The 27746-nt window shown below is 54.6% G+C and overlaps 1 protein-coding gene across 1 annotated transcript; it reads left to right on the top strand.

Annotated features, from left to right (window-relative positions):
* Nucleotides 1–6245: 6245 nt before the first annotated feature.
* On the top strand, nt 6246–25765 carry LOC124519689 (multidrug and toxin extrusion protein 2-like). The gene is given in 19 exon segments (XM_047090121.1): nt 6246–6440; nt 7615–7716; nt 7979–8047; nt 8791–8939; nt 9647–9689; nt 13130–13174; nt 13408–13505; nt 13936–14033; nt 14998–15101; nt 15103–15130; nt 15861–15928; nt 17416–17524; nt 18469–18544; nt 18966–19035; nt 23518–23650; nt 23723–23817; nt 24472–24673; nt 24676–24801; nt 25545–25765. Coding segments are annotated over 19 exon segments (2031 nt in total).
* The last annotated feature ends 1981 nt before the right edge of the window (nt 25766–27746 follow it).

Genomic DNA, 27746 nt, shown 5'->3' with positions numbered 1-27746 from the left:
AGAGGGAGACACAGAATCGGAAGCAGGCTCCAGGCTCTGAGCCATCAGCCCAGAGCCCGACACGGGGCTCGAACTCACAGACTGCGAGATCGTGACCTGAGTTGAAGTCGGACGCTTAACCGACTGAGCCACCCAGGCACCCCTGGCTTAATGTATTTTAATAGCAAACTTACAGGAACAGCACAGAAGACAGACAACATTAAAAACATGTACTTGCATGTACGACAACTCAGAAAGGTATAGTGAATGGATGGCATCTGCCGTATGATAAAAATGCTACAAACACCACTTAGGTGCCGTCAATAGGAAATTTACTTGTTTAAAAAAAAAAAAAATCCAATGCTGGCATTGTCCAGAAAAATGTAACAGGTTTATTTATAATTGTTATAAAGTTGAACTGCTGACACGTGTTCACTGAAGCATTCCGACTTGCATTCATGCTTTATGTCCCCGCGTTTGTATTAAAAATTCACAGATGAAAATGGAAAAACTGCCAATACCTGATTTCTGTCCCCGATTTTTCCATTTGCAATCACATATTTCGGTACCTTCTGACCCCATGGGGGGAAAAAAATATCTAACGTTCAGAACTACCAACAACGGGAAGAAGAGAAAAAAAATTTTTTTGTTTTTCAAAGAATGAAATGTTTTCCATCGGAGTGGATTCTTAAGCACCTTCTCCGAGTATGCCGCGCGCTGGCTGGATGTCTTTTGGCATAACTGTCACACGTTTGGCACGGATGGGCACACAGGTTGGTGTCTTCCAAGAGGCCCACCGGGTAGGCCTCCCTTGCCTCCTAAAAGCACCGATAGCCGCGCTCTGGAAGCGCAGGTGTGTTTTGAAGTCCTGAGCAATTTCTCGCACCAGACGCTGGAAAGGAAGTTTGCGGATCGGAAGTTTGTCTAATTTCACGGAGTGCCGCGGTACCAGGCCCGTAACGATGAGGTTTCTTCACCCCTCCGGTAGAGGGCGCACTCTTGCGAGCGGCTTTTGCAGCCAGTTGCTTCCTCGGTGCTTTACCCCCCGGGTCCATTTGCGGGCAGTCTGCTTTGCACGAGCCGTGGCGCTGAGACCTCCTCACTTAGCCCCCTTCTCCTTCGGCTGGAGCTCGGCGAGCTAGAGGCGGCGCTGGCGTTTTTGTTTTGTTTTGTTTTGAGAGAGAGAGACAGAATGGGAGCAGGGAAGGGGCAGAGAGAGAGGGGGAGACACAGAATCCAAAGCAGGCTCCAGGCTCCGAGCTGTCAGCACAGAGCCCAACTCGGGGCTCGAACCCACGAACCGTGAGATCCTGACCTGAGCGGAAGTCGGCCGCTCAACCGACTGAGCCACCCAGGCGGCCATAATAGACTTTACTTTTTACAACATTTGTATGTGTATGTAAAAATTGTACAGAACATGTAGAGTTTTATTTCCACTCTCCGTCTCCCCCAGTTTCCCCTAGCAGGAGGACAATACATTTATTATAACTAAGGAACCAATGTTAGTACATTCTATTAATTAAACTCTGTAACTTACATTAGGGTTCACTCCCGATGTTGTGTGTTCTGGGGGGGGTTGACAAATATACAAGAACATGAATCCACCATTGTAGTATCATACAGAATAGTTTCACCGCCCTAAAAGTCCTCCTTCCCTGCCGTTCATTCCTCCCTCTCCCCTAAGCCCTGGCAACCACAGATCCTTCTACTGTCACCATAGTTTTGCCTTTTCCGGAATGTCCTATAGTTGGGATCTTACAGTAGACAGCGTTTCCAGATTGGCTTCTTTCACCTAGCAACCTGCATTTAAGGTTGCTCGGTGTCCTTTCATGGCTTGAGAGCTCATTTCTTTCTAGTGCCGAATGTTCGTTTTTATTCCTGCAAACGTTTTCCCAGCCGGAAATGCCCCCACCATCTTTGGTTCCTGGAGCCTTGCCCTTGGCAGGGCCTAGGTGGGGGCCTCGCTGTGCCTGCTGGGGCTTCGACAGCTGGCTCTGTCCCTCTCCCTTACCTGTCAGGACTGGGCTCTAGGCGTTTCTGTGGGGAAGATGTCCTGTGAAGCTTTGTGGGAGGAGGGAGGGGGGAAAGAAGGAAGGGGTGAGGCCTGGAGGGAAAAGGTGCTGGGTGGAGGCAGAGAGAGAAGGAGGCAGCTGCCTTGGGGGTGCCGGGGTGACCTCAGGCATTTTGGTCAGGCAGATGTTGGTCACCGCTCAGCTGGAGGCCTGGGGACAGGCAGGAGGCCGACCTTATCCTTCCCAGCTGTCCTTTGTTCTGAAGATGTGTGGAGCTGAGGGACCGGAAGGCCAGAGTCCCCACTCTTCCCAGTGGGTAACTGGGAGTCCTCCAGTCACAGGGCAGTGAGAAGGGGTCAGAGAGAGAAACTCTGGTTCCCCGGCCTGGGGGATGTGGGGCTCCGGGCAGCCAAAGGGCAAATAACAGGTTCAGGCCTGGTAAAGTGCAACCAAGTGAAGAAAGGTTAACAGAGGCCCCAACATCCACGGTATCTGGCAGGACCCCCCGCCCCCGGCCAATCAGTCACCCGACGGCAGATCCAGGGACCGGGCCCACCCCCAACAGGACTCGTGCTGGCATTTGCTGCTGCTGGCCTGTGGCAGGTGCGGGGGCCTGAGGCCCCCCCACCCTGAGTTTTCTGGGCCATGTGAGTTGTCCGGGCCAGTGGCTTCTAGTGCAGTTCCAGACGTGTCTCCTTACCCCATGCCTGTGAGCTGAGCCCTTCTTGTGAGCCCTCCAGGTGCCTTGCGAACAGTGGAAACCAACTTCAGGCTCCCCCTCCTTGGTTGAAAGCCTCCTTAACCTCGGGGTGTGTTGAGGGGGTCTTGCAATGTCTCCCCCTTCCCCTTCTTCCGTTTCCCGCCTCCTACTGTTCCCAGGACTTTGTGAGCTTAGGTCCTTCCTCCCTGTGGGGGGTCCTGGGCAGGCCTGAGCCCCCCTCCCCACTGTGTGCAGGAGACTTTAATCTGCTCCACCCTTTCGGGGTGGGGGGTGGGGGTCGGGAGGAATGGGCTGGACAGGGGAGAGGAGACAGGAAGAGCAGAGACGGGAGGGGGGAGGGGAGCGAGTGTGCCTTGGGAGAGTCACAGAGGCGACCGGTGGTCTGCCATTCTTCCCATCGGGGAGCAGAAGCCGTTAGGTCTGGGCAAGCCCTGTGATTAGCTCTGGCCAACGGGCAGAAGTGACCTGTGTAACTTCCCAGGCTGTGTCTTGACATGAGCGTACTTTCCTCCATGCACTTCTGGAATGTTCTCTCCTCAAGCCAACCCCGTGTGGTGAGAAGCCCAAGCTGCCCAGAGAGGCCCTGTGAAGGAAGATGCAAGTAGGCAGTATGCCAGCCTCAGCAGAGCGGGCTACCGACAGCAGGCACCCCCTTCTGGAACTGTCCAGGCTGGACCGGGCCGGCCCTACCAACTTGTAACCAAAAGAGCCAGCTGATCCCAGCAGCCTAGTAGACTCGTGATACAAGTGGTGGCTGACTTAAGACGGTAAGTGTGGGGCTCATTTACTATGCAGGACATGCGGGTGATTTATCTGTACAGCATCCTGTCTTTGGGGGGAACCCCCTGCCCCACCCAGGGGGCACAGCTCACCCCTTCCCGCCCACTCCCCTTCCCTTCCCAGCGCTGGCTGTCTCCTGCTCCTGTTTCCCAGAAATTGGCCCCTGGGACTGAAGGTGTTGGAGTTGAGTCATCTCAGGGGCTTGTCTTAAAAGCCCTGGGTCCAAAGTTGCCCCGATTCTCTTGTTTTCACGGCTGGCTGCTCAGCTTTCTTCAGCCAATCATCACCGGCCGATCATTATTCCCTGCGCATTCCCTCCCTCCCCCTCCCCACCTCCTCGCTCTTCGGGCATTATCTCAAGTCAGCTCCTCCTGTTTCCACCAAAGAACTGTGATTGACCCCGAAACTGAAATTGGTGCGAGGGAGGACATTGTAGGTCACCACGCCCCTGGGAGGAAGGTCACCAGGGAAGTAACAGGCTCCGCGAGGTCACCGGGGATTCACGGTCCTGATACCGGGAACTGAACTGCTGATCGATGTGGTGTCTGCTTCTCTGAGGCCGCAGGGGATGCGGGACAGGAGGGTGGCACACTGGTCCCCGTGGTGCTGGACAACTTGGCGGGGGGGGGGGGGGCGCCGACACCCCTGGGCTCTCACCTCCCTGGGGGACGGCACTCCACATTGGCTGTCGCAGCTGGAGTCCCAGAAAACCAGACTGGGAGGCTGAGTCTGCAGGTGGCTGAACAGACACGCAGAATTTATAGTCACTTGGAAGTGGGAGGCGGTGGGGGGTGGTTAGTAGTGGGGTGTAAGGTGTTCCTTGAAAAAGTCTGGAAGCACAGTCACGTGGGAGCATTTGGAGGACTCTTCCTGGAGGAAGCAGTTCCCACCGTGCCCCTGGGCCTGAGGCAGCGACCCTGCAATGCCACCGGGGCCCTAATGCCTTGTTCCTAACCACCCCCCCACCCCGGCCTGGACACCCACCCAGGGCCTGAAAAGAGTGTTAGAAAGTATAGCTTTATCCAGAAGGAAATGTAGGAATTATTAGCTTATGCAAAAATGCTGGGGAATATTGTGGGAAATGCTTTGGGGACGTCCAACCAAGGAGCTGCCTTCTGGAGAACGAGCTGGCCCTGACCTGCTGTGGCTTAGTGCCCCACTGGTCTGCACGGGTAAAGCCTGACCGGAGGCAGTCGGAAGGTGCTGGACGCAGGCCATTTGCACCATATACCTTCCATCCTGGTGGGGGCGGGTTTGCCTTCATTAAACCAGACTTTGGATTTAGATTTGCTTGCCTGCCCCACACCCACGGGGTTCACGGAGGGCACCCCCACCCCCACCGCTGGGGACTCCCACAAAACATGGACTCTGACCACAGAAGTCACTTCGCGGCTGCAGGAGTAAGGCAGTGGACTTAGGCTGGCGGGGTCACTGCTCCCGTCACATGGCTCCCTGTCTGGGGACAGCAGGTGTCAGAAGAGACTCCTGAGGCCCAGGTGCCCTGAAGGAAGGTTTTTCGCCGCCCTCTCAGAAGCGGAAGCCAAACCAGCCAAGAAGGGGCCAAAGGTGAGGAGAACCGGAAAAGGCACTGGAGGATCAACATCATAAATACTGGTGATGAGCTTATTACTAGGGCATTGTGGCTTTTACCCGTTGCCCTGCCTTTTTTTGGGTCGTATCCTAATAATTACAACGGTAATAAAACGTCTTCTCTTTCCCCTTTGTCCGTGGCAGCTAACGTTACTGTTTAGTGTGCAGGTTGTAGCAATTTGCGCTAGGAGCTCGACAGAATGAGGGAAGGAATATCCATCACGCAGCAGGTGCACAAGCCAGGGGAGCATTTGGGATTCTGCGCGAAGACCAGGTCTGTGCGTGCATGTGGGGAGCAGCGAGTGCACAGGGTGTGTGAGATGTGGGTTGGAATGCACATCTTTGGTTTGTTTTCATCCTCACTCCTCTCCTTTGGCGGGGGGTGGGGGGGGGTCTGCTCCTCCCTCCCTCCCTCCCTCCCTCCCTCTGTGCAGCTCGCACATCCCAAAGCCTGATCCAGGACTGGGCCAAGTACGGTGGTAGTTATGAGCCTCCCATGGTCTGGTCTGCCCTGCCTGTCCTTGGTAGGTCGTAGGCCACCCCTGCGTGGAAGAGAAAGAAGGTGAACTGGTCGGGCCAGAGAGGAACCTGGAAAAAAATGGAGGACGAGAGGGGTGAGCGGTTTGCCCAAGTGGGGTCACCCTGGCTCTCGGGGATGCTGCCCAAAGGGATGGTGGGCAGAGGCAGGGCTGGGGGTCCCTCCCCAGGTATCCTAGCTCCTGGCTCCAGGCCACTGCCCCCTCCCACCATACGACTCCCGGGGCAGAGCTCTGGACGCTGCCCACCTGGACGGAATCCAGGTTCTGCTGCCCGCCTTTCTGAGTCTCCACTGTTTCATCTGTGAAATGGGAGTCGTCACCCGGCACCATCATGCCGAGGGGTAGCATGCCCAGTGCTTCAGCGCAGCCCATCCGGGCCCCATGTGCCCCCACACTGCCCCAAACCTCCTCCTCCCAGGGCTTTGCAGCTGACCGCCCTGGGACCCGCCCTGGGACCGCGGACACAAGCCCCCCACAGGCACCAGCCTGGGTGACTCCCAGGTGCCCAGGACTCTATCCTGTCCCCCTCTGGTGGCAGAACCCAGGGACGCTGGGCTTGTGTGATAGGCTGCCGCAGCGGCCCCTCCTCCTGCCCCTTACTCATTAGCCGGGCTACAAAATAGCATGGGCTTGGCTGGGCAAGGCTGGCTGCTGGAGCGCTCAGGCATGCAGGGTGGCCGGCAGCCCAGTCTTGAACTGGACAGCGTTCGGGACACGGTCCCCCCAGACCGAGGGGGCTGTTGCCCTGCCCTCCGCAGGCTGGTCCCTGTCGGCTTTGGGGCCGAAGCGTGGACGCTCTTTGCCCTTTCCGGACCCCTGGTAAGTAGACGATGTGAGGGGCAGGCAGTAAGGCCGGCGGCAGCTGCCGTCCAGGTGTGACAGGGCTACGCCAGGAGCCGCTCACACCTGTCCCCAGGAACTGCCCACATTGACCATGTCCAGACTGCACCCGAGGTCACCCACCACCCACAGCAGGTGACTACAGGACAGCCGTCCCTGGACAGGTGCATGGTGTGGCAGTGGGGCCTGACCTCGCTCAGCAGCCCCACTCAAGGAGGGACAGGTGTATCCTCCTTAGGAAACAAATGGGAAGGCTGGGCTAAAATCCCTAGGGTGACGAATGAGACCATTCATGCAGGAGTCCGGGGGCCTCTGCTACAAGGGGAAGAAGGGAGCCTCTGCCCATTTTACGTCCCACGGGAAAATTGCTTTAGCTACCCTTTTTTTTTTCTGACCACAAAGACGAATCAATATGGGCACCCCATAAAAGCTGCAGATACAATGCGGGGCGCCTGTGTGGCTCAGTCAGCCAAGCGTCCGACTTCGGCTCGGCTTGTGATCGCACGGTTCGGGAGTTCAAGCCCCGCATCGGGCTCCGTGCTACCAGCTTGGGGCCTGGAAGCTGCTTTGGATTCTGTGTCTCCCTCGTTCTCTGCCCCTCCCCCGCTTGCACTCTGTCTCTGTCTCTCAAAAATAAGCGAACGTTTAAGAAATGATTCAGAAAAAGAAGAAAGTCAGTCATCTACTCCCCCAACCAGGACATAGCCACTGCCAAGATTTGGGTGTATTTTATTCCACGCCTACCTTTTTGCGTGTATGTGACCTGACCAAATGAGAACATCGGTAGAGTGTTGGATGCTTGAATCAAGCTCTCTGGGCTCCAGGCTCTGTGTGTTGCTGAGTGCTTTTTGTGCATTCCTGCACTTTCAGGCAGGGAAACCGTAGCCTGGAGGTTAACCACAGAGGTTAACACAGCTGCTGACGCCAGGACGGGAGCAAGCCTCGGGTCACCTGACTTCCAGCCCCGATCGCTGTGTCTGGCTCAGCCACAATGCCAGCTTCCTTGGGGCAGGGGATTGGCCCCAGGGCCCTGTGTTTTTCTGTTTTGTTTCGTTTGCAGGGTCTCTGGTGTGAGGCCCCCCACAGGACCTGGAGAAGCCTCTGTGTGGGGCTGGGCTGTACAGGGCCCTTGAGCCTGGCTGCTTTTCTCCAGTTCTTGTTCCAGGTGCTGGCCTTCATGATCCACATTGTGAGCTCGGTGTTTTGTGGGCACCTGGGCAAGGTGGAGCTGGTGTCAGTGACCCTCTCGGTGGCCGTGAGTATAGCTCCCTGCTCCGTTCCGCCCCCAGAAGACAGCTCGAGGGCTGACAGCTGCATTCAGAGCTGGGACCTGGGGGGCCTCGCCCAACGGCACATGGCACGCGCAGGCCGGGCCTGGCCAGGAGGGGGCAGTGTCTCTGACTCAGCTGCAGGTCAGAGCTGCTGGTGGGTGGCCTCCCCCAAATGGAGGGTCCCCTCCCAGGGTCCCCTCCTTGGGCCCTGACAAGCCCTGTGTTTTCTCCTGTGCGTGGCTCCAGTTTGTCAATGTCTGTGGAATTTCCATAGGAATAGGCTTGTCCTCAGCCTGTGACACCTTGATGTCCCAGGTAGGTGTGCCTTTTGGAGTCGGGCGATGGGGTGCCCATCAAACAGGCGGCGGGGGGGGGGGGGGGCACGGCTGGTCCCGGCCTGCCTGCAAGGATTGTGTGCCATCAGGGAATTAGACCCTTCATTTTGAAAGAGTCTGAGCAGATGGGCTAGAGAGCCATGGAGGGAATGGGCCAGAAGCAGTTCCCTGACCTCACGTGTCAAATGCTGAGGGTGCACAGAGCAGACCCTCCTGCCCCCGGGGTGGAGGGTGGGGGTGCCACAGCCCAGTGGGGCTCAGCTTTCCTGGGGGGTGGGGGGGTCTGGACTCACAGTGGGCCCGGGGACCTGGGCTTGGTCCTGGCTGCCACTTATCAGCATGGAGACTTGACAATGTTCTCAGAGCTTCCCTGAGAATAACGCCTTCCTACTTAGGTGCTTTTGAAGAACCGGGGACAACAGGTAGACAGAGCCTGGCGTGGAGCTAGTGCTCAGCAAATAACCGCTATTATGATTCTACGAGCGGGCTGAGCCCCTGCAGAGGAAGCCCACGCCCCCCCCCCCCGCCCGCCAACCATGCTGCGATCAAAGGGGGCCAAATGCCTGCTACCGAGGCGTTGACGGGTGCCTGTTGTGTCCTGGGTTCGTCCCCACGGCACCAGCACTGGCTAGGAGGTTGATGCCCTGGCTGGGCTCACCCAGGGGACAGACGGAAGGTACTGAAGGTGTGAGCAGCTTGACCCAGGGATGGGCTCTTTTGCAGAGCTTCGGGAGCCCCAACAAGAAGCACGTGGGGGTCATCCTGCAAAGGAGCACCCTGGTGATGCTTCTCTGCTGCCTCCCCTGCTGGGCACTGTTCCTCAACACCCACAACATCCTGCTTCTCTTCAGGCAGGACCCAGCCGTGTCCAGGTACTGCTTGGCTTCTGCCGGGAACCCGGGGAGGGACCCCACCCCTCCCCCCAACCATGCTGCCAAAGAAGCCATGCCCTAGGCCCCCGTGCTTCTCTGGGTCACAAGCCGTCACAAGTGCAGCTCCTATGGGGAAGGTTCTTGGTTTTTGGACTCTCCCGCCCGGCATGCGATTCCAGCTGTGACCAGCAGGGGGAGGAGACAGGGCCAGTTTTAATTCAGGAGGAAAGGCAGAAAAATGGATGGGATTTGCCTGTCCCAGCAGGTAGCTGGGGCTTCCCAGATGCTTTTGGAGACTTGAAGTGTGCACTACACCGTCTTCCAAAAAAGAGACAGAAGGGCTGAACCAAGTTCAGATGAATCACACCGTTTGTTAGTAATCTTAGAAATGTCCCCTCGTGGGAATAGTGTGTTCATTTTATAGGATGGGCAAGTCATTTGCTTATTTTTTTTAAGTTTATTTCTATTTATTATTTATTTTGAGAGAGAGAGAGAGAGAGAGAGGAGAGAGCACAGGAGGGGGCAGAGAGAAAGAATCCTAAGCAGGCTCCACACTGGCAGCATGGAGCCCCCACATGGGGCTCGAACTCACAAACTGTGAGATCATGACCTGAGCTGAAACCAAGAGTTGGACGTTTAACCAACTGAGCCACCCAGGTGCCCCGGGCACAGCCTGGTCAGTTCCGGAGCTTCTGTTTCCTTCGCAGGTTAACTCAAGAGTACGTGCTCATTTTCATCCCGGCACTTCCGGTAAGTGTCACTGTCCCCAGAGCTGAGAGGACGGTGGACTTCCACCCCGCTAAACCCCGGCTTTTTTCTTTGCCGCGCCACGTGCTGGGGAAGCCCGTGAGCCCGCAGCAACTTTCCGCTGTGCCGCTGAGGCTGGCCGAAGGGACAGCAGAATTGCAGTCCCATTCCGTCCACGCAGACTGGACTTTCAAGACGTAGCATGGCATGTTTTTTGATGAGAAAACCATTCACTGGAGAAATTGTGGGAAGCGTGGGAAAGAAAACATTTTAATCTCTTCTAATCCTGCCACCCAGAGAGACTCTAGGGTCAGATCCCTTCCCAGGATTATTTCTGCGCGTGGACGTGTGGGTTCAAACACACATACACGTGTACGGTTTGAAAGAGGGTCAATGTGCGTAATATTGTGTTATTACCTGCTTTTCCCCTGATATTAGTCTCTTGATACGATTAAATAGCCTCCCACAGTATCCATTTCGGAGGCTATGCACTATCCTACAGTGTCATGATTTATCAGCCAATCCTAATTTGTCAGGTATTCAGGTTGTTTCCAATATTCACTATCGGAAAGAAGATTGTGCTAAGCGTTCTTATAGAAAAATCTTTGTATCTGTAACGATTCCCTTCAGGTGCATCATGGGAATTGGTGTTGTTCTGTCAATGGCTTCTGATACCAACTTGTACAGATTTTACCCCCACTAGCAACACTCTTGTCAGTGTACTATTATTCAAATATTTTTCGCGGGGCGCTTGGGTGGCTCAGTTGGTTGAATGTCTGACTTCGGCTCAGGTCGTGATCTCACATTCGTGGATTCAAACCCCACGTGGGGCTCTTTGCTGACAGCTTGGAACCTGGAGCCTGCTTCAGGTTCTGTGTCTCCCTCTCCCTGCCCCTCCCTCACTTGCTCTGTTTCTCTCTCTCTCAAATATAAACATTAGAAAAAAAAATTTTTTTTTAATTTTTTCCCAACTAGAAACAGTTTTCACATGCGTGTTATTGCTAATGAACCTTTTTTTCATGTATTTTTTTCATCATTTTGTTTTTCTTCTGAGAACTGTCCAGACCCTTTTTTAGTGGGTTAATCTTTTCCTAATTATTATAACTCTTGTTAACTAGTATCTTAACCCTTTGCCTGTTAATTTTTTTTTAAAGTTGGTCACTTGCCTTCTAATTTTTTTATATTTTTGACCTAAAGAATTAAAAAAAAAAATTTTTTTAAGTTTATGTATTTGAGAGAGACAGAGCAAGCAGGGGAGGGGCAGAGACAGAATCCCGAGCAGGCACCACACGGTCTGCTCAGAGCCCCATGTGGGGCTCGAACCCATGAACCGTGAGATCATGCCCCGGGCGGAAACCAAGAATCTGATGTTTATCCGACTGAGCCCCCCAGGCGCCCCTTGACCTCAGGAATTTTTTTTAAAAAAAAAAATTTTTTTTTTTTCAACGTTTATTTATTTTTGGGACAGAGAGAGACAGAGCATGAACGGGGGAGGGGCAGAGAGAGAGGGAGACACAGAGTCGGAAACAGGCTCCAGGCTCTGAGCCATCAGCCCAGAGCCCGACGCGGGGCTCGAACTCACGGACCGCGAGATTGTGACCTGGCTGAAGTCGGACGCTTAACCGACTGTGCCACCCAGGCGCCCCTACCTCAGGAATTTTTAATGTATATGTAACAGACCCATAAATCCCATTCTTTATGAAGTCTTTGATGAACTTAAAACCACTTAACCCATTGCAAGATTATATAAACATTTTGCCCATATTTTCTTTGAGCCCTCTCGTGGCTTTTATTTTTACACTTAAGATTCTAATCTACCTAACACACTTATAACTAAGACTAATTATTGCCTGTTCTCCCCTTTCTCCACTAATTCGTTAAATCCCAGCTAAGCAATGCATCTAGTCAGGTCAGTTTCTGAGATTTCTCACTTGACCCCGTGGCCTGTATCTCTGCTCTGGAATCCATTGCTACTCTATTTGATTTATTGAAACAGTGACACGTGTCACTCAGTGACACGTGTCACTAGCTAGCAGTGTTGTGTCTTTGGAACAACAGCTCCCCTTTACCCTCTATGACACCAGGGGGTGGGGTGCTGGAGGACCGATCAGGGAAGGGTGAAGGTGGGGTGCTTTAAAGCATGCCAAGGCCTGGCAGGAGGAACCCCAGCCGCACCTGCCTGCCTGAGAGGCCAGTGCCATGACCCCTCTGGGGTCTGGTCAGGTCCAGATTTGCGTTGTATTATGGAAACCACCTGCAAAGGCCAGTCTGTCTCCTCCAAGGGTTTGCTAGAGCACACACTTCAGCCCTTCAGACCAAGGTGATGGTATCTTGCCAAACAGGGCCACCTGGGCTGGGTCAGGGGAGAAACCTCCTAGAGTGTCAAAACTGTGGCAACGCCTTTACCAACTAAAGCAAGTCCTTGCCTTAAAATGCTGCTGTAAAACTTAGCAGTAAAGTAACAATAAAAATGACAAACAGGATTTACATAACGCTTACCTAACATTTGGAATGCTTAAATGGGCCATATACTGTTTTATACGTATTTTCTGATATTAACTTTAAATATATATGGATACATAGCATACACACATTATCATCCCTGCTATAGATGAGGAAATTGAGGCACAGAGAGGGTAAGTGACTTGCCTAAGATCGCACAGCTCGTAAAAGGCAGAGCCAACCCTTGAACGCAGGCAGTCTGTTCCAGCTCATGCTCTTAAGCCCCATGCTATACTGAGGAGAAGCAGAAGGGAAAGGGAAGCAAAGGGAAGCAAAGGGAAGGGGTGGGGTAGCAGGGCACAGGCCCTGGGCCAGGCTTTGGCAGAGGACAGAAAGGGCAGGGGCAGCACCCCTAACACGCACACACTGACACGCAGGCCCTCTCTGTCCTCCACGGACAGGAAAGGTCCTGCCACCCCACGGGGGCTTGAACCCCCTCAGCAGGGCCTACCGGTGGCCACACTGCTGGGTCCTCATCTCCCTGCCCAGCCCAAGGCCTCTCCTTCCAGATTCTTGGTTCCAGCAGCCAGAGCCAGGCTCAAGGGCAGTCACAGCCCGTGGATTTGGACTCTGATGGGCCCTTCTGTGCACGGGCCCCTGGGTGGCCTTCCTGAGCTGATGCAAGGTCCGAGCCGGCAGCAAGGAGGCCTGTTAGGCGCTGGGCCTCTTACACGAGCCTTGTGAGAGCCAACGCTGCTTGCGTATCTCGTCTGCGGTGGAGCCCGAGCCTTGAGGGGGCCTCTCCCCATAGGCAGGGCCAGAGTGCACCTGAGATGCTAAGTGGGCTTCTTGGGGTCCCAGACCTATTTGGATGAAATAACTGCCCCTCACTCAGGTGCCAGGGAAATACCTCCTGATGTTCATCATGTGCTTGTTTGTTTTGCTTTTTTGGTAGTCGTTGCTTATGTGTGTGTCTGGTTTTTTGTTTTTATTTTACACAGGCGTTTTTTCTTTACAGTCTGCTGGCAAAATATTTGCAAAATCAGGTACGGGTCCCTGGCCAGAGGGGCGACCCCTGCCCCAACACACTGCCCCATTCCAGCGAGAAGGGGTGCCTGGGGCTTTTCCCCTTTCGGCACCCTCTGTGAACCTACTGACCAAGGCCCAGTAAGGAGCCGCGTGTCCCCAGCCTCTTGCCAACCCCTGGATGTCCCCGGGCTTGTCCACACCCCCTGGCCCTGCCCCCCACCCCAGCAAGGCCAGTGTTTGTTTATTTCAGGGAATCGTCTGGCCCCAAGTCCTCAGTGGCATTGTGGGCAACTGCATCAATGGCTTGGGCAACTACATCCTGGTTTCTGTGCTGAGCCTGGGGGTCAGGTGAGCACCGGGACCACTGGGCTGCAGGGGGCCACCAGGCACCCCACCCCTGACGGGGGCAGGTCAGTTGCCATCCCTGCCTTGCCAAAAGGGCAGAGGCTGCCCCTGCCGTCCAGAAGTGGGGTGTCATGAGGAATTGGGGGCCCTGCTGGTCCCTCAAGTTCTGGGGGACTCCCCACCAAGGAGACAAGGAGAGGAGCCCTCCTCATCCCTGCCCTAGCCCCCCAGGAGAGGCCGAGCGTTGGGACCTGGCAGGGGGACTCAGGGACACTGTACTAAGGTTCCTGGGTGTGGCTGATCTCTGGATGGGGGTGCTGGCTGCCCATGCCTGGGCCCCCTTCCCTTCCATGCTGGCTTCAGGGGAGAAGTCCCCTGCCCCCAGGGCCAGAGTCGGCCCCTGGCCCCAGCTCAGCTCTCTCTCCTTTCCCAGGGGCTCTGCTTACGCCAACACTATCTCCCACATCCTGCAGACCATCTTCCTCTTTCTCTACATTGTGCTGAAGAAGCTACACCTGGAGACGTGGGCAGGTGTGGGGGCCACCCTGCCTTTGGGGGGCTGAGCAGACCAGCAGCAGGCAGGACCCCGGCTCGGGCATGGGGTGTTCATTTGGCAGGTGGACGGAAGGCCCGGTGGGAGCCCCTTTGGAGGAGCCTTGTCTCGGGCTTGCCTCCACTTCCCTTCAGGGGCTCCTTCCCCTTTGCTCTACCCCTCAGCACCCCTACCCCCAAAGGCCCAGGTGCCCCCCATCCAATGTGATACGCGCAGAGCCCTGCTGGGGACAGCCCCCAGGGGGCTCTCTGGCCAGCTCCCTGATCGCAGGTAAAACCCTAGGTGTCAGCAGTGGGCCGAGTGCTCGACATTTCCGATCCCCAGTTACTCCACACCACCTTATAATCCCCATTTTACTTACCTGGAGGAGATGGAGTGAGGGTAAACAATTTGCTCAAAACGCCAGAGGCGGCGCCCGGTGGGGCTGGACTCGAACCCGTGCCCACGTACTCCCGGTTCTGAGCTTTCCTGCCTCCTGAAAGCTAACTCTAGATTTCGGGGTCCGCTTTCAGGCATTTGTGGACCAGCCCCTCCGGACGGGGCCTCATTCACAGGGCAGGGAGTCCTGTATGGCCACTCTGCTCTCCCTGTCCGCACGGCCCTATCTGCCCCGAGAATCCAATCCTTTGACCTTGACCTCATGCCATCCTTCCAGCAACCCCTCTGGGGCGTCTGGGCAAAGAACTCAGATTTTCAGAGGAGGGAATGGAGGCCAGAAAGAGCAGGGAAGTTGCCCAAGATCTCGTGGTGTCACGGGTGGAGCGGGCGACCTTCACCCACGCCTGAGGCTCCCATCCCGAGCCACCCCGTGGTGCACCTTGGGCAAAACACAGGAGGCCTGGGCTTGCGGAGCTGAGCCCGGGAGTGGGCGGAGCCAAGGGCGGGCAGGGGCTCCGGGCAGTGGGTGCGCCTGCGCGATGGGCTCCCTGCGCTGCGCTCCAGTGGGGCTTCTGTTCCTAGGCTGGTCCGGCCAGTGCCTGCAGGACTGGGGCCCCTTCTTCTCTCTGGCTGTTCCCAGCATGCTCATGGTGTGCATGGAGTGGTGGGGCCTACGAGATCGGGAGCTTCCTCATGGGTATGTAGAGGAGCGCGGCTCGGGGAACCGTGTGGGCAGCCCGGAAGCCCCCTCTCCGGATGGGTGGTTTGGCGGCCTCGGCCAGGTCGGGGCTGTTGCTCTCTCCAGGTTGTGCACTCCCAGAAGGTAGGCCTGGGCTTTTCATGTCAGGAACCCAGCATGGCTCTGGGCCTGGTCCTGGGCAGGTGTTGGAGTCAGTGGGGGAAGCGAGGGACGGAACCAACGTGGGGTGTGAGCGTGCAGGGGCCAGGCAGGCGTTGGAGGTCTCTCACCTGACGCGCCAGTGTTCCCCGGAGCACCCCGTGCAGAGTCCACGCAGCCCAGGAATCTCAAGGCCCTGTGAGAGAATGGCCCTGAGAGAGCACCTGGTCCAACCCTTGCCCCTCATTTACAGATAGGTAAACTGAGCCCCAAGAACAAGAGACTGCCCGGAGTCCCAGTGGCAGCGCTGGGACCCAAACTGGGGTCTCCTGATCTTGGTCCAGGTCTCTTTTCTCTCTATATGCCATGTACACCAAGGACTTTCAACTTGAAAGTCAAACCATACCGGGAACGAACAGCCCGTAAGAAATTCCACCACAGCTGGGTGGGATTTTCCTGCCAGGCTGAAGGCCAAACGGGAACGTTTTCTGTTGCAAAGCTGCCCTTGGAAGTCATTTGCCCCTTGGCCTCCAAAGCAGAGGGGAGTCCTGTTCCGTGTCCGTGAGCTCACCGTGTGTCTCTTCCGCAGGCCTGCTCGGCGTACTGGACCTCTCCGGCCAGGCCATCATCTACGAATTGGCCACCCCAGTCTACGTGGTGAGTATGTTATGGCGGTACCTTCCGCACGCCCTCCATGCCGGCCCGGCCCCGCTGACGGCCTGGGGTGTCACAGAAGAGGGGCAGGCTGTCCCCCTAAAGGCCATCTCTCTCTCAGATGACCTCCTTGTGCCCATTAGGTCCGGGCCCTGCCAGACACACACAGGTGGCCCCCAGCTGCTCCACCGAGAGTAATACTGAACTCCCATGATGTTAGGATTTTTAAATTAATCAGTGCCACTTAAAAACGGGAATATTTCACATCATAATCTGAAGTTTTGCATTTTCTTGGAAAACGGGACATTCCGTTTAGCAGCAGGCCCACATTCCTGCAAACCCGAGTCAGGGAGAGCTCGGTGACCCGCGTCCTGGGTGGGGGGTTCACTGCTGTCCCCCACCCCCCCAAAGCCCCATAGCTCCCTCCTCTTCTTACAGAGACATGAGTTGTCCCATGTTACTGCGTATGCCTCTGCCAGCTTCCTGGGGACATGCAGACTGCGACCCCTTGGGGACATGCAGTCTGAGTTTAAGGAAATGATTCACCAAAGTCTACACTTACAGCACTAAGGTATAAGGTGCTTAATTTTACAAAGGGTTTTCCCAGAATTTTGTTTTCTAACAGGGAGCTTTTCTGGCACACTTAAGACCACATTCAACTCTTTTTTTTTTTTAATTTTTTTTTTTCAACGTTTATTTATTTTTGGGACAGAGAGAGACAGAGCATGAACGGGGGAGGGGCAGAGAGAGAGGGAGACACAGAATCGGAAACAGGCTCCAGGCTCTGAGCCATCAGCCCAGAGCCCGACGCGGGGCTCGAACTCACGGACCGCGAGATCGTGACCTGGCTGAAGTCAGACGCTTAACCGACTGCGCCCCCCACATTCAACTCTTAAAAATGCACTTACGTACGAGGTTTTGGCAACACATTGATTCTGGTTGCAGGGCCAGCCTGCCTGTGATTTGTTTTTTAATTTGTTTTTTAATGTTTATTTATTTTTGAGAGAGACAGAGACAGAATGTGAGTGGGTTAGGGGCAGAGAGAGAGGGAGACACAGAATCGGAAGCAGGCTCCAGGCTCCGAGCCCGACGCGGGGCTCGAACTCCCGAGCCGTGAGGTCATGACCTGAGCCGAAGTCGGACGCTCAACCGACTGAGCCACCCAGGGGCCCCTGCCTGTGATGTCTGATGGTGCCGGTGGGGGCAGGACTGACGGGCTCGCTGAGGGGGCCCCCACCCCCTCTCCCAACCCTCAGCTGTGAACGCCCTCTCTCCTCACGCTGCCTTCCTGGGATCCATCCTGTCTTCCTGCTGTCCTCCAGCTGGCCCCCTGATGGAGGGTTAGAGGGCTGTTCCCCCCGGCCCCCTCCCACCCCCCCCCCCCCCCCCCCCCCCCCCCCCCCGGCACAGGCCTCTTCCTGGCTCAGGATCCAGCCCCTTCCAGGGGCAGGAGGTTGATTCTGCTGATGGCCCCTTATCTCTGATCGCAGATTCCCCTGGGGCTCAGCAACGCCGTCTGTGTCCGCGTGGGGATGGCCCTGGGAGCTGCAGATATAGCGCAAGCCAAGCGCGTCGGCCAAGTCAGCATGCTTTGCACAGGTGGGTGGAATCCTCTGGGGGTGGGGGTGGGGCTTGGGAAGTTGGAGCCTGGGGCAGGGGACAAATCTGCAATACCTGGCCCGGAGGAGCCCCGGCTGAATTGACGCCACCCTCCTACCCTCTCCCCCGCCCCCTCCCCCACTCCCTCCTCGTCCCCCCCACCAGCAAACCTCTCTTGTCCTGCACTCCTTCCCTGCTGCTGTTCTCGGGTTCTCCCAGGGACAGGTCACCAGTTTCCACCTTCCTGTGACCCTGTGAAGTCCCCTCCTCCCCAGACTTCTCCCTCCATGTCCAGGGGCCTTCTGCAAATTTGCCTTCCCAGCATCCCCAAGGATCTCAGGACCCTGCCCCATCCCACCCCTCGGGACCAACGGACCTTGTGTCCTCCTCCCAGGCTCTCCTTTCTGAGGCTGACAGATTCAGATCAGCTGTGGACACCAGTGGTTCTCAGGCTTTAGACTATCAGAATCAGCTGGAAAGATTAGAATCAGATTGGCAGGCCTCCCCCCATGGAGTTTCTGATCCAGTAGGTCTGAGATGGGGTCTGAGAACCTCCATTTCTCTTTTTTTTTTAATGTTTATTTATTTTTGAGAGAGACAGAGCGTGAGTGGGGGAGGGGCAGAGAGAGAGGGGGAGACACAGAGTCCGAAGCAGGCTCCAGGCTCCGAGCTGTCAGCACGGAGCCCAACGCGGGGCTCGAACTCACAGACGGCGAGATCATGACCGGAGCCAAAGTCGGATGCTTAACCGACTGAGCCACCCAGGCGCCCCTGAGAACCTCCATTTCTAACAAGTTACTAGGTGATGCTGTTGCTGCTGGTCCCAGAACCCCACTTTGAGAACCACAGGGGGAAAGGCATTTCCTATGCCTTCCTGCCTTGCACTGACCTAAGCTGCTCCTTCAGGGGTTGGGGGCAAATGCTCTTCCTTTGGTCTCTTCCAGGCGGCACCTCGCTGGTTGTGGGCATCGTGCTGAGCACCCTGAAAAATAAACTGGGGCGTATTTTTACAAATGATGAGTAGGTAATCAGTGTTCTTCACTGACTTCTGGGAAATGTCAGAGTGGCTTGCAGCTGGTCCTCAGAGATTCGTCACCTGGCTGGCTCAGCACTAGGTCCAGAGGAAGCAGGACCAGCCTCGACTTTGCTCTTGCTGGGAAGAAGCTAGCATTGGTGCTTCTCCCCCCGGACCACGGCCTCCGTCACTTGCTGGTCCGTAGACAGGATGCTGAGGGCAGGCAGTACAACATTGCGGGGCTCTCCTGGAGCTTAGGGCTCCATGCAGAAACTTAGGGCTGAGAGTGTCAGGTTTGTTGGGGGGGGGTAACTACCTCCGTTCCAATCATTTTTAGGAGGAGGCACAACAGGGAGGGCGTGGGTCTCAAGAACGCAGTGATGTCTTAATGCTCCAAGTGAATGTTCTTTCTGGTTTCTCCCGCAGACAAGTCATTGCCCTGGTGAACAAGGTCTTGCCGATTTACACAGTCTTTCAGCTCTTTGAGGCCATCTGTGTGAGTACTGCCCTGATGTGAAGCCTGACTCCCCTGTAGGAGTCCATGCTCACGGCCCCTCCCTGAGGCCTCGTCGGGCTGTGAGGATTAACTCATTCAAACATATAAAGGGGGATGGGGCGCCTGGGTGGCTCTGTCGGTTAAGTGTCCGACTTCAGCTCAGGTCATGATCTCACAGAGGTTTGAGCCCGAGTCCAGCCCTGTGCTGACAGCTCAAAACCTGGAGCCTGCTTCAGATTCTGTGTCTCCCTCTCTCTCTGCCTCTCCCCTGCTCATGCTCTGTCTCTCTCTCTCTCTCTCAAAGATAAACATTAAAAAATAAATAAAAGTTAAAAAACATGTAAAGGGCTAACTCTGTAGTAAGTGCCCAATGTATCTGCTTGGATTAATTCTATTATTATTCAAAACAATCCCCTTCTCTTCTGCAATTCCAACAAGCCAAAAGACGCATGCGGATTTGCAAAAAAACAAAAACAAAACAAAAAAAACACCTGAAAAATTACACCCACATAAACTCACAAATCTTTTTCCCTTCCTCATGCCTCCTCAAGAGCTGAGGCCACAGGCTTTGAGCCATGCCCCTATTGGTCAGACGCTCAACAGCAACCATGCTCTGTGAATCAACCCAGAACACAGAGGGGCCTGAGTTTTCTGTGCCTTTGAAATGGGTCATTTCAGAGGAAAGGGTCTCATTTAGTGCAGATGTGGATGATGTGAATTTTAAATTTTTTTTTTCAACGTTTATTTATTTTTGGGACAGAGAGAGACAGAGCATGAACGGGGGAGGGGCAGAGAGAGAGGGAGACACAGAATCGGAAACAGGCTCCAGGCTCCGAGCCATCAGCCCAGAGCCCGACGCGGGGCTCGAACTCACGGACTGCGAGATCGTGACCTGGCTGAAGTCGGACGCCCAACCGACTGCGCCACCCAGGCACCCCTATGGATGACGTGAATTTTAAAGAGCATGACATAAAACAAAACACTGAAGTCTCCTTTTATTATTTTTTTAATTCATTTATTATTTTGAAAGAATATGCATGTGCACAAGCGGGGGAGGGGCAGAGAGAGCGAGGGGGAGAGAATCCCAAGTGGGGTCCGCATTGTCAGTACACGGACTGATGTGGGGCTCGAACTCACGAACCTCAGGATCATGACCTGAGCTGAAATCGGATGCTTAACCGACTGAGCCACCCAGGTGCCCCCGAATCCTCATTTTATTTTTATTTTTTTTAATTTTTAAAATTATGTGTGTTTATTTTGAGAGAGGGAGAGACAGAGTACGAGTGGGGGAGGGGCAGAGAGAAAGGGAGACACAAAATCCGAAGCAGGCTCCAGGCTCCAGGCTGAGCTGCCAGCATAGAGCCCAATTCAGGACTTGAACCCACGAGCCGTGAGATCATGACCTGAGCGAAGTCGGATGCTTAACTGACTGAGCCACCCAGGCGCCCCTCCCCTTTAAATATTGGACAGAATTCACCAGTGAAGCCATCTGGGCCTGGGTTTCTGTCAGAAGATTTTTAAATTAATTCAATTTATTTATTTGTCTCTTCACTTTCTATTTCTTGAGTTACTTTCAGTAATCTGTGTCTTTCAAGTAACTTATTTACTTCAACTAAATTTGTCTAATTTTCTGGCACCAAGTTGCTAATAGTATTTTCTTATAATCTTTTTCTGTATGGTCAGTAGTAATGTCCCTTCTTTCACACCTGACTTTGGTCATTTGGGTCTTCGCTTTCTTATTTTCTTGGTCTTATTTTACCAAGGTCAAATCCTTGGCAAATGTGCATCCTTTTTGTGGATATTATCAAAGACCTAAAATTTTGGGTTTCGTTGATTTTCTGTTGTTTTTTTCTGTCGTCGATTTCAGTAATTTCCCCTGTCATCATTATCCCCATCCTTCTGTTTTATTTAGGTAGAGTTTGCTCTTCCTTGTTTCTTAATGTGGGCTATGGATTTGAGGCCTTTCTTCTTTTTGGATATAGGCATTTACGGCTGTGCGTTTCTAAGCACTGTGGTAGTGGCATCTACTAAATTTGATATGTCGTTCTATTCTTCGTTCAAAATATTTAAAACTTTCTCCTGCTATTTATTCTTTGTGTTAACCAAATATTGGGGGCATGCCCATTTTTCTTTCTTGTCGGCGTCTCTAATTGAATTCTCTTGTGTGGCCTTGCACAGCCCCATCCCAGAGAACGTCAAAGCGTGTGACCTTTCTCTGAGGCCTCTTGTTGTATTTAGGAATTTGCCTGGACTATTTATTTCTGTGAATCCCGCCTCCTCTACAGCCTGGAGCTGCGATCTCTACTCAGTTTTGTTTTCTGGGTTTTTCTCTATGCTTATTTTAGGCTTAGCTTCCTAGGGGTCACACCCTTTTGTCCGCACAGCTCGGTGTTGAGGCAGTTGTTGGTCGGAGGTTGTGTTCAAACACCTGACAGCTCGCGAGGCTTCCGTTCTCTGCCGAAGGATCTGAATGTGCATGTGGGCTGTTTTCGAGTCTGCCCGGCTCTTACTTCCTTCTGGGTTCTCGCGTGTCTCTTCCGTCCACGTGCACAGGCTCCATTGTCCACGATGTGTGGGAGGCCGGGGCCTGCCCTGGTCTCTGCTATGTGCACACACAGCCTGCAGTCAACTTGGAATATGTGCGGAACGTATCGAGCTCCCTCTCCCCGCCACCCGGTTGTTTCGCCTCCCTGTTAAATCCCTGCCTAGCGCACCGGTCCGCCGCCTCTCCCTAACAGACCCAAACCTTCTCAACCGCACAGACTGGTGGGGCCACTGGCCCTTCCTGGGTGCTTGCCTCTGACGTTGTCACCGTGACTCAAAATGCTTTAAAGGGCTTCTCAACCTTGGCACTGTGACATTTCGGGATGGAGAATCCTTGGTTGTAAGGGGGCCGCCCTGTGCCCTGTAAGGTGTTTAACAGCATTCAGGGCTTCAACCCTATGCAGGTAGCACTCCTCAGTTGTGACAACCCAAACCATCCCCCGACACTTGCCAAGTGTCCCCTGGAGGGCGAAAGTCGCCCCCGGGGTTGAGATATACTTGTTTAGAGCTCATCAATCATAATTTGGGAGAAGTCTTCTTCTAACCAAAAAATATCTTCTATGTCAAAATATATGACAATGGGAAACAAACATGCCACATTCAGAGTTCAAGAGGCACACACCTCCTATCCCGAATGCATTACCTCTTTGCTCAAAAGTGTGAAAGCAAACCACAAAATATTCCACATCCTTCATCTTTTTTTTTTTAAAGCTTATTTATTTTGAGAGAGAGAGAGAGAGCGGGGAAGGGGCAGGGAGAGGGGGAGAGAGAGAGAGAATCCCAAGCAGGCTCTGTGCTGCCAGCACAGATCCCAGTGTGGGACTTGAACCCACTAACCGCGAGATCATGACCTGAGCCAAAACCAAGAGCCGGATGCTCAACCGACTGAGGCCCCCCAGGCGCCCCGCTCCACATCCTTTATCTTAACAAAATGAAACTAACCAAATAGCTATTCGTCAGTAGCACGGACCAAGCATGAGCTGTGCCTTTCTCTCTTTAGTTCATCAGCTCTGAGATCTCAGGCTGGGAGGATGACCCTAGGAAAATAAAGCATAGTGCTTTCTCCAAAGTCGTTCTTGTCCGTGAGCATTACGGGGACAGGAGCAAGCAAGGACTGCGTGTCTCATCTGGAGCAGATGACACCTTTGTTTGCCACGTGCGGTATCCAGAATGATGCCCCCCCCCCCAAAGATCTCCACATCCTGATCCCCAGACCTGTGAATGTCAGGTGGCAAAAGGGGACGTTGTAGATGTGATTAAGTGAAAGATCTTGAGATGGGGAGATTATCCAGATGACCCAAAGTAATCACAAGGGTTCTCACAGGCGAGAGAGGGAGGGAGACAGAAGGAGAAGGAAACACCACGACAGCCGGAGAGGGTGGACCGATGCCACCACTGTCTGGGGGCCAGGAATGCAGGGCGGCCTGTAGAGGCCAGAAAAGGCAAAGACACACAAATTCTCCGCAGGGGCCTCCAGAAGGAACCCGCCCTGACTAGAGGGCGGTGAGACCCATTTCAGACTCGTAACCTCCAGGACCAGAAACCAGTGCACGTGTCTTGTTCCAAGCCACTAATCTACAGTAATTTGCCACAGCAGCACTGCCAAGGCAACACAACTCTGTGTGACGTCAGTCCAGCCTCCGGGGCCAGCTGGTGGTCGGTTTCCAATTTTACCTTGACTTTCTAGAGAGGCAGTCCTAGTGTGGAGGGGAAGACGGGGCCTCTGGAGTTGTGTTCAAGACACAACTACTCTTGTGCAGCCGTGGGCAAGTGACTTGCCCCGACTCGGTCTCCCCACGGATGGGGACGAGAGCACCATCGTTGGGCTTAGAGTGAAATCAGGCCGTGCGACATGAGTGGCTTAGAAGAGAGCCCGCTGCAGGATCCCTGCCGTCAGGCTCATGCCCACCTCTCGCCCCTTTCTGCCTCCCCTCCCAGTGCGTCTATAGCGGAGTTCTGAGAGGAAGCGGCAAGCAGGCCTTTGGAGCCGTCGTGAACACGATCATGTATTATGTCATCGGCCTCCCGCTGGGCATTGTTCTGACCTTTGTGGTCAGAATGGGAATCATGGGTATGTGCTGTGAGGGAAAGTGGGGGGAGGCCTGGGAGGACGCTGTCCCCATTTGTCACTTGTCTCCCCCAGGCCTCTGGCTGGGCATGCTGGCCTGCAGCCTCCTGGGAGCTGCTGCGTTTGCTGTCTACACCGCCCGGATGGACTGGAAGCTAGCCGCAGAGGAGGTGAGCGTGCGGAGATGCTCAGAGCACGTCAGGCCTCAGCAGCAGTGACCTGTGGGATGAGCTGGGAGGGCGGGGGGTCACGGAGGGGCCCCCTCAGCCTCAACATCTCCGGGCACCGTAACTGGACCCCAGACAGTGCCAGGATACGGTCTAATTTCAAGGAGAGGCACACACACCCAAAAGCTTCCACGGCCAGCCCAAGCTGCTTGAAACCAAAGCAAAGAGCTCAAACTAGTCTGAACCCGGATGAGCCCCCAAGAGTGTGTGCCCGACTTTGGAAGGGGGAACACCATCACTCTGTCCAACATCTTCTTGGCCAAACATTTTTTTTTCTTTTTAATGTTTATTTTTGAGAGATAGAGCACGAGCAGGGGAGGGGCAGAGAGAGAGAGACACGGAATCCAAAACAGGATCCAGGCTCTGAGCTGTCAGCACAAAGCCCGACGCGGGGCTCGAACCCACGAACTGTGAGATCGTGACCTGAGCCGAAATCAGACGCTTAATTGACTGAGCCACCCAGGCGCCCCTTGGCCGAACTTTTTAAACAGGGCAGGCCCGCACCTGCTTCTCAGACACAGTAACGGTGACAGCTCGGTCTGAAGGCAGAGACGGAGGGGGAGTGCACTCTCAAAGACCCCGAATCTGCTCTTTTAGGCCCAGAAACATGCCGGACTGCTGCCACAGAGCACTGACAGCACGGTGGCCACGGTGGCCACGGTCCCCCAGCCCGGGCCTGCAGAAGCCGTCACCTCTTCAGGTAACATTGTCGCAGTGCTTCAGCCAGCTGGGCCCCAATGCCAGGGGCAGCCTCTTCCTTGTGTGCCCCGGGCAAGTACAAGTCCAAGCTGCCGGTCCTCCTCTTGGCACAAACATGGCGTTCTAAGCGCCAGGAAGACGACACCACTCCCTGTGACTCAGAGGCCCCACGTGAAGCACATCACGTCCTTAGCCTCGTGAGGCAGCCAGCTGTAGCCCCATCCTCGGGTGAGGGAGCCAGGCTGAGAGCTTAGGTCTCTCCCTCGACGATGGTCCCGCAACCGGAAAAGGTGAGATGATCCCAGTGTGGGCCCGTCAGACTCAAGGGCACATGCCCACCACGGAAGCCCAGCCCGGGCCAGAAGGCCACATCCCAGCCTACGGCAGCTGGGTCTCAGCCGGTCCACCTGGCTGGACCGGCTGGTGTGGGGGGCATTTCCCCTGCCTGCCTCTCTGTATCCCATCAGACAGGCGGGCACCTCTGGTGTATATCCAGCCTGTCTGTGATGCAGCGATGGCCTCGGCCCAAGGCGCAGGGGCCCTCCTGTCCCGGGCTGGTGAGGGGTGCCAGGTCTGGGTGTCCGCAGCCCAGAGCCCTCACTTATCCGGTGACCTCATCTCCCCCGGAGCCCTGCCGTCGTCAGCACAGCAGCGAGCTAGCTGACAAACACTCCGGGAGCCTAGAGCATCACAAGAGACGAAGGTGAGGTCCGACCGTCTGAGCGTTTAAGATGTGCTCCGAAGGCACGTGTGGGAGTGACACGCCATCGCGTGTCATCACAGGGCTCAGACGGGAACGTGCCTCATGTGATCTTACGAGCAGCTTTCTCTCTGCATCACGCTCACGTGTGAAGGTGTTTTCCCACATCATTGCACCCAGTGTGACAAAGGCAGCCAGGCTTCCTGGTTCCAAGGCCACAGCTGTCTCCCAGGCCCCCGGCGCCGCTGACTGCTCCCGTTTGCCTCCGCAGTGGCCACGGGTGCCTCTCCTGGCATCACCCTGACAATGTATTCAAGGCCCGAGAGCCACCTGGACCTCTTCAGGACTCCGGAGGCGGCCCAGGACCTTCCAGCTCCGGCCAGCAGACTGTCAGCCAGACAGCTGGCCATCCGCCGCGGGGCCGCCCTGGGGATGGCGTCAGGCACGCTGATGGCCGGGCTGGTCATCCGGGTCCTGGCCCCCAGACACTAGCTGAGCGGCTCGGAGACGGAAAGGAGGCCAAGGGTGGCCGCGCCCACAGGCCTCCACACCGGTCCCCCTACAACAGCACCCTGGGGATCCAGTGCGGGGGGATGTACACTTTGGACCGCACCTCAAAAACAAAACCTTCAGCCGGCGTCTCGTGTGACGTGACGGTTCTGTCGACCTGGCCTTCTCTGCTCTGCTCTTTAAGAAGACATCAGCCGGGGCGCCTGGGTGGCGCAGTCGGTTAAGCGTCCGACTTCAGCCAGGTCACGATCTCGCCGTCCGTGAGTTCGAGCCCCGCGTCAGGCTCTGGGCTGATGGCTCAGAGCTTGGAGCCTATTTCCGATTCTGTGTCTCCCTCTCTCTCTGCCCCTCCCCCGTTCATGCTGTGTCTCTCTCTGTCCCAAAAATAAATAAACGTTGAAAAAAAAAATTTTTTAAAAAAAAGAAGACATCAGCCGACCGGAGAGGGACAATCCTAGGGTTGCTTCAAATTGGGAGATTTCAAATCAAGACACAATTTAAAAAACCAGTTACCCAATTAAAAGCTACATATTTCCTAGGTGAGTCTGCCGCCCCCCTGTCTGTTCACAAAGCCTTTGAGAAGCTTGGACAAGGGGGCCCATGGGCCCTGCATGGGCAGCCCGGTTCGCCACACCCCCCATGTGCCCTGTGCCCCACGGGCCCCTGCAGATCCAGGCACTGGCAACCCCGAAGGGGCAGGTGGCCGTCCATAGACCCTTCATTCCATCAGCATTGTGCTGATCACAGACCTTGAGAAACCCTTGTTCTTACAGCAGCGATGGGGTAGAAAGAAACAAGAGTAGCAAAACCAGATCCATCGCTTGGCCATGCAGCCTGGGGGTGAATGCAACGCCAACCCAAATTCCAGGCTGCTTCTCTCTGTGGCCTGGGACTGCCGAATGTTTTCAGGCTGCACGCTGTCATCCAAAGTGGAGGCAGTCTGGCCTCCGCTGCCACAGTCCCTTAGGCATCAGTGGCTCTACACACGTTCACAAACAAAATGATCAAAGCCAATTAAAAAACAAAGTACACACAGGATGTAATCCCTGTTTGAAGAGTCAACATGAATTCATGTTGTTTTCGGTACCTGGTGACAGTCCGGGCCTCCCGCTCACAGGGAGGAAGAAGCTGGTACCCTTGTCCGTGACACTGACACCTTAGTGAGCTTCTGGCGACCAAACAAAACGACTGAGGACGGGGCACAGAGAAGCAATGCTGTCGTTTCCCCAAGGGTGCTCTAAGGTTGAAAAAGGATCTCGAGAAAAGGGTTCCACGGTCAAGGAAGTTTGGGAAACGACCCCCACTAAACGCCACACAGGTTCTACAGGACTCGGATCCTTTGAGATGCTAGTGTGCTTTACAAATCCCGACACACAGGATGGGTGGTGGGATCAGTTTTTGTGTAAAACCTTATGGAATTAGTGTTCCTGGAGTACTCTTATGGAAACACTTGGTTTAGACTGGCAAATGGGGATAGGAGGGCTTAGCTGGAAAAACCCTAAACTCCACAGGTGCTTTAAAAAATAAAAACCTGTATATGAATCCAGTATTACTTTGATTCCTAAACCAGACAGAGACCCAGTAAAAAAAGAGAACTACAGGCCAATATCCCTGATGAATATGGATGCAAAAATTCTCAATAAGATACTAGCAAATCGAATTCAACAGCATATAAAAAGAATTATTCACCATGATCAAGTGGGATTCATTCCTGGGATGCAGGGCTGCTTCAACATTCGCAAATCAATCAACGTGATACATCACATTAACAAAAAAAAAGAGAAGAACCATATGATCCTGTCAATCGATGCAGAAAAGGCCTTTGACAAAATCCAGCACCCTTTCTTAATAAAAACCCTTGAGAAAGTCGGGATAGAAGGAACATACTTAAAGATCATAAAAGCCATTTATGAAAAGCCCACAGCTAACATCATCCTCAACGGGGAAAAACTGAGAGCTTTTT

Source organism: Lynx rufus, unplaced genomic scaffold (assembly GCF_022079265.1).
Source record: "Lynx rufus isolate CCGP_SWC_20201006 ecotype Redwood Valley unplaced genomic scaffold, mLynRuf1.p SCAF_28, whole genome shotgun sequence".
NCBI lineage: Eukaryota > Metazoa > Chordata > Mammalia > Carnivora > Felidae > Lynx > Lynx rufus.
This window is presented reverse-complemented; position numbering and strand designations above follow the sequence as displayed.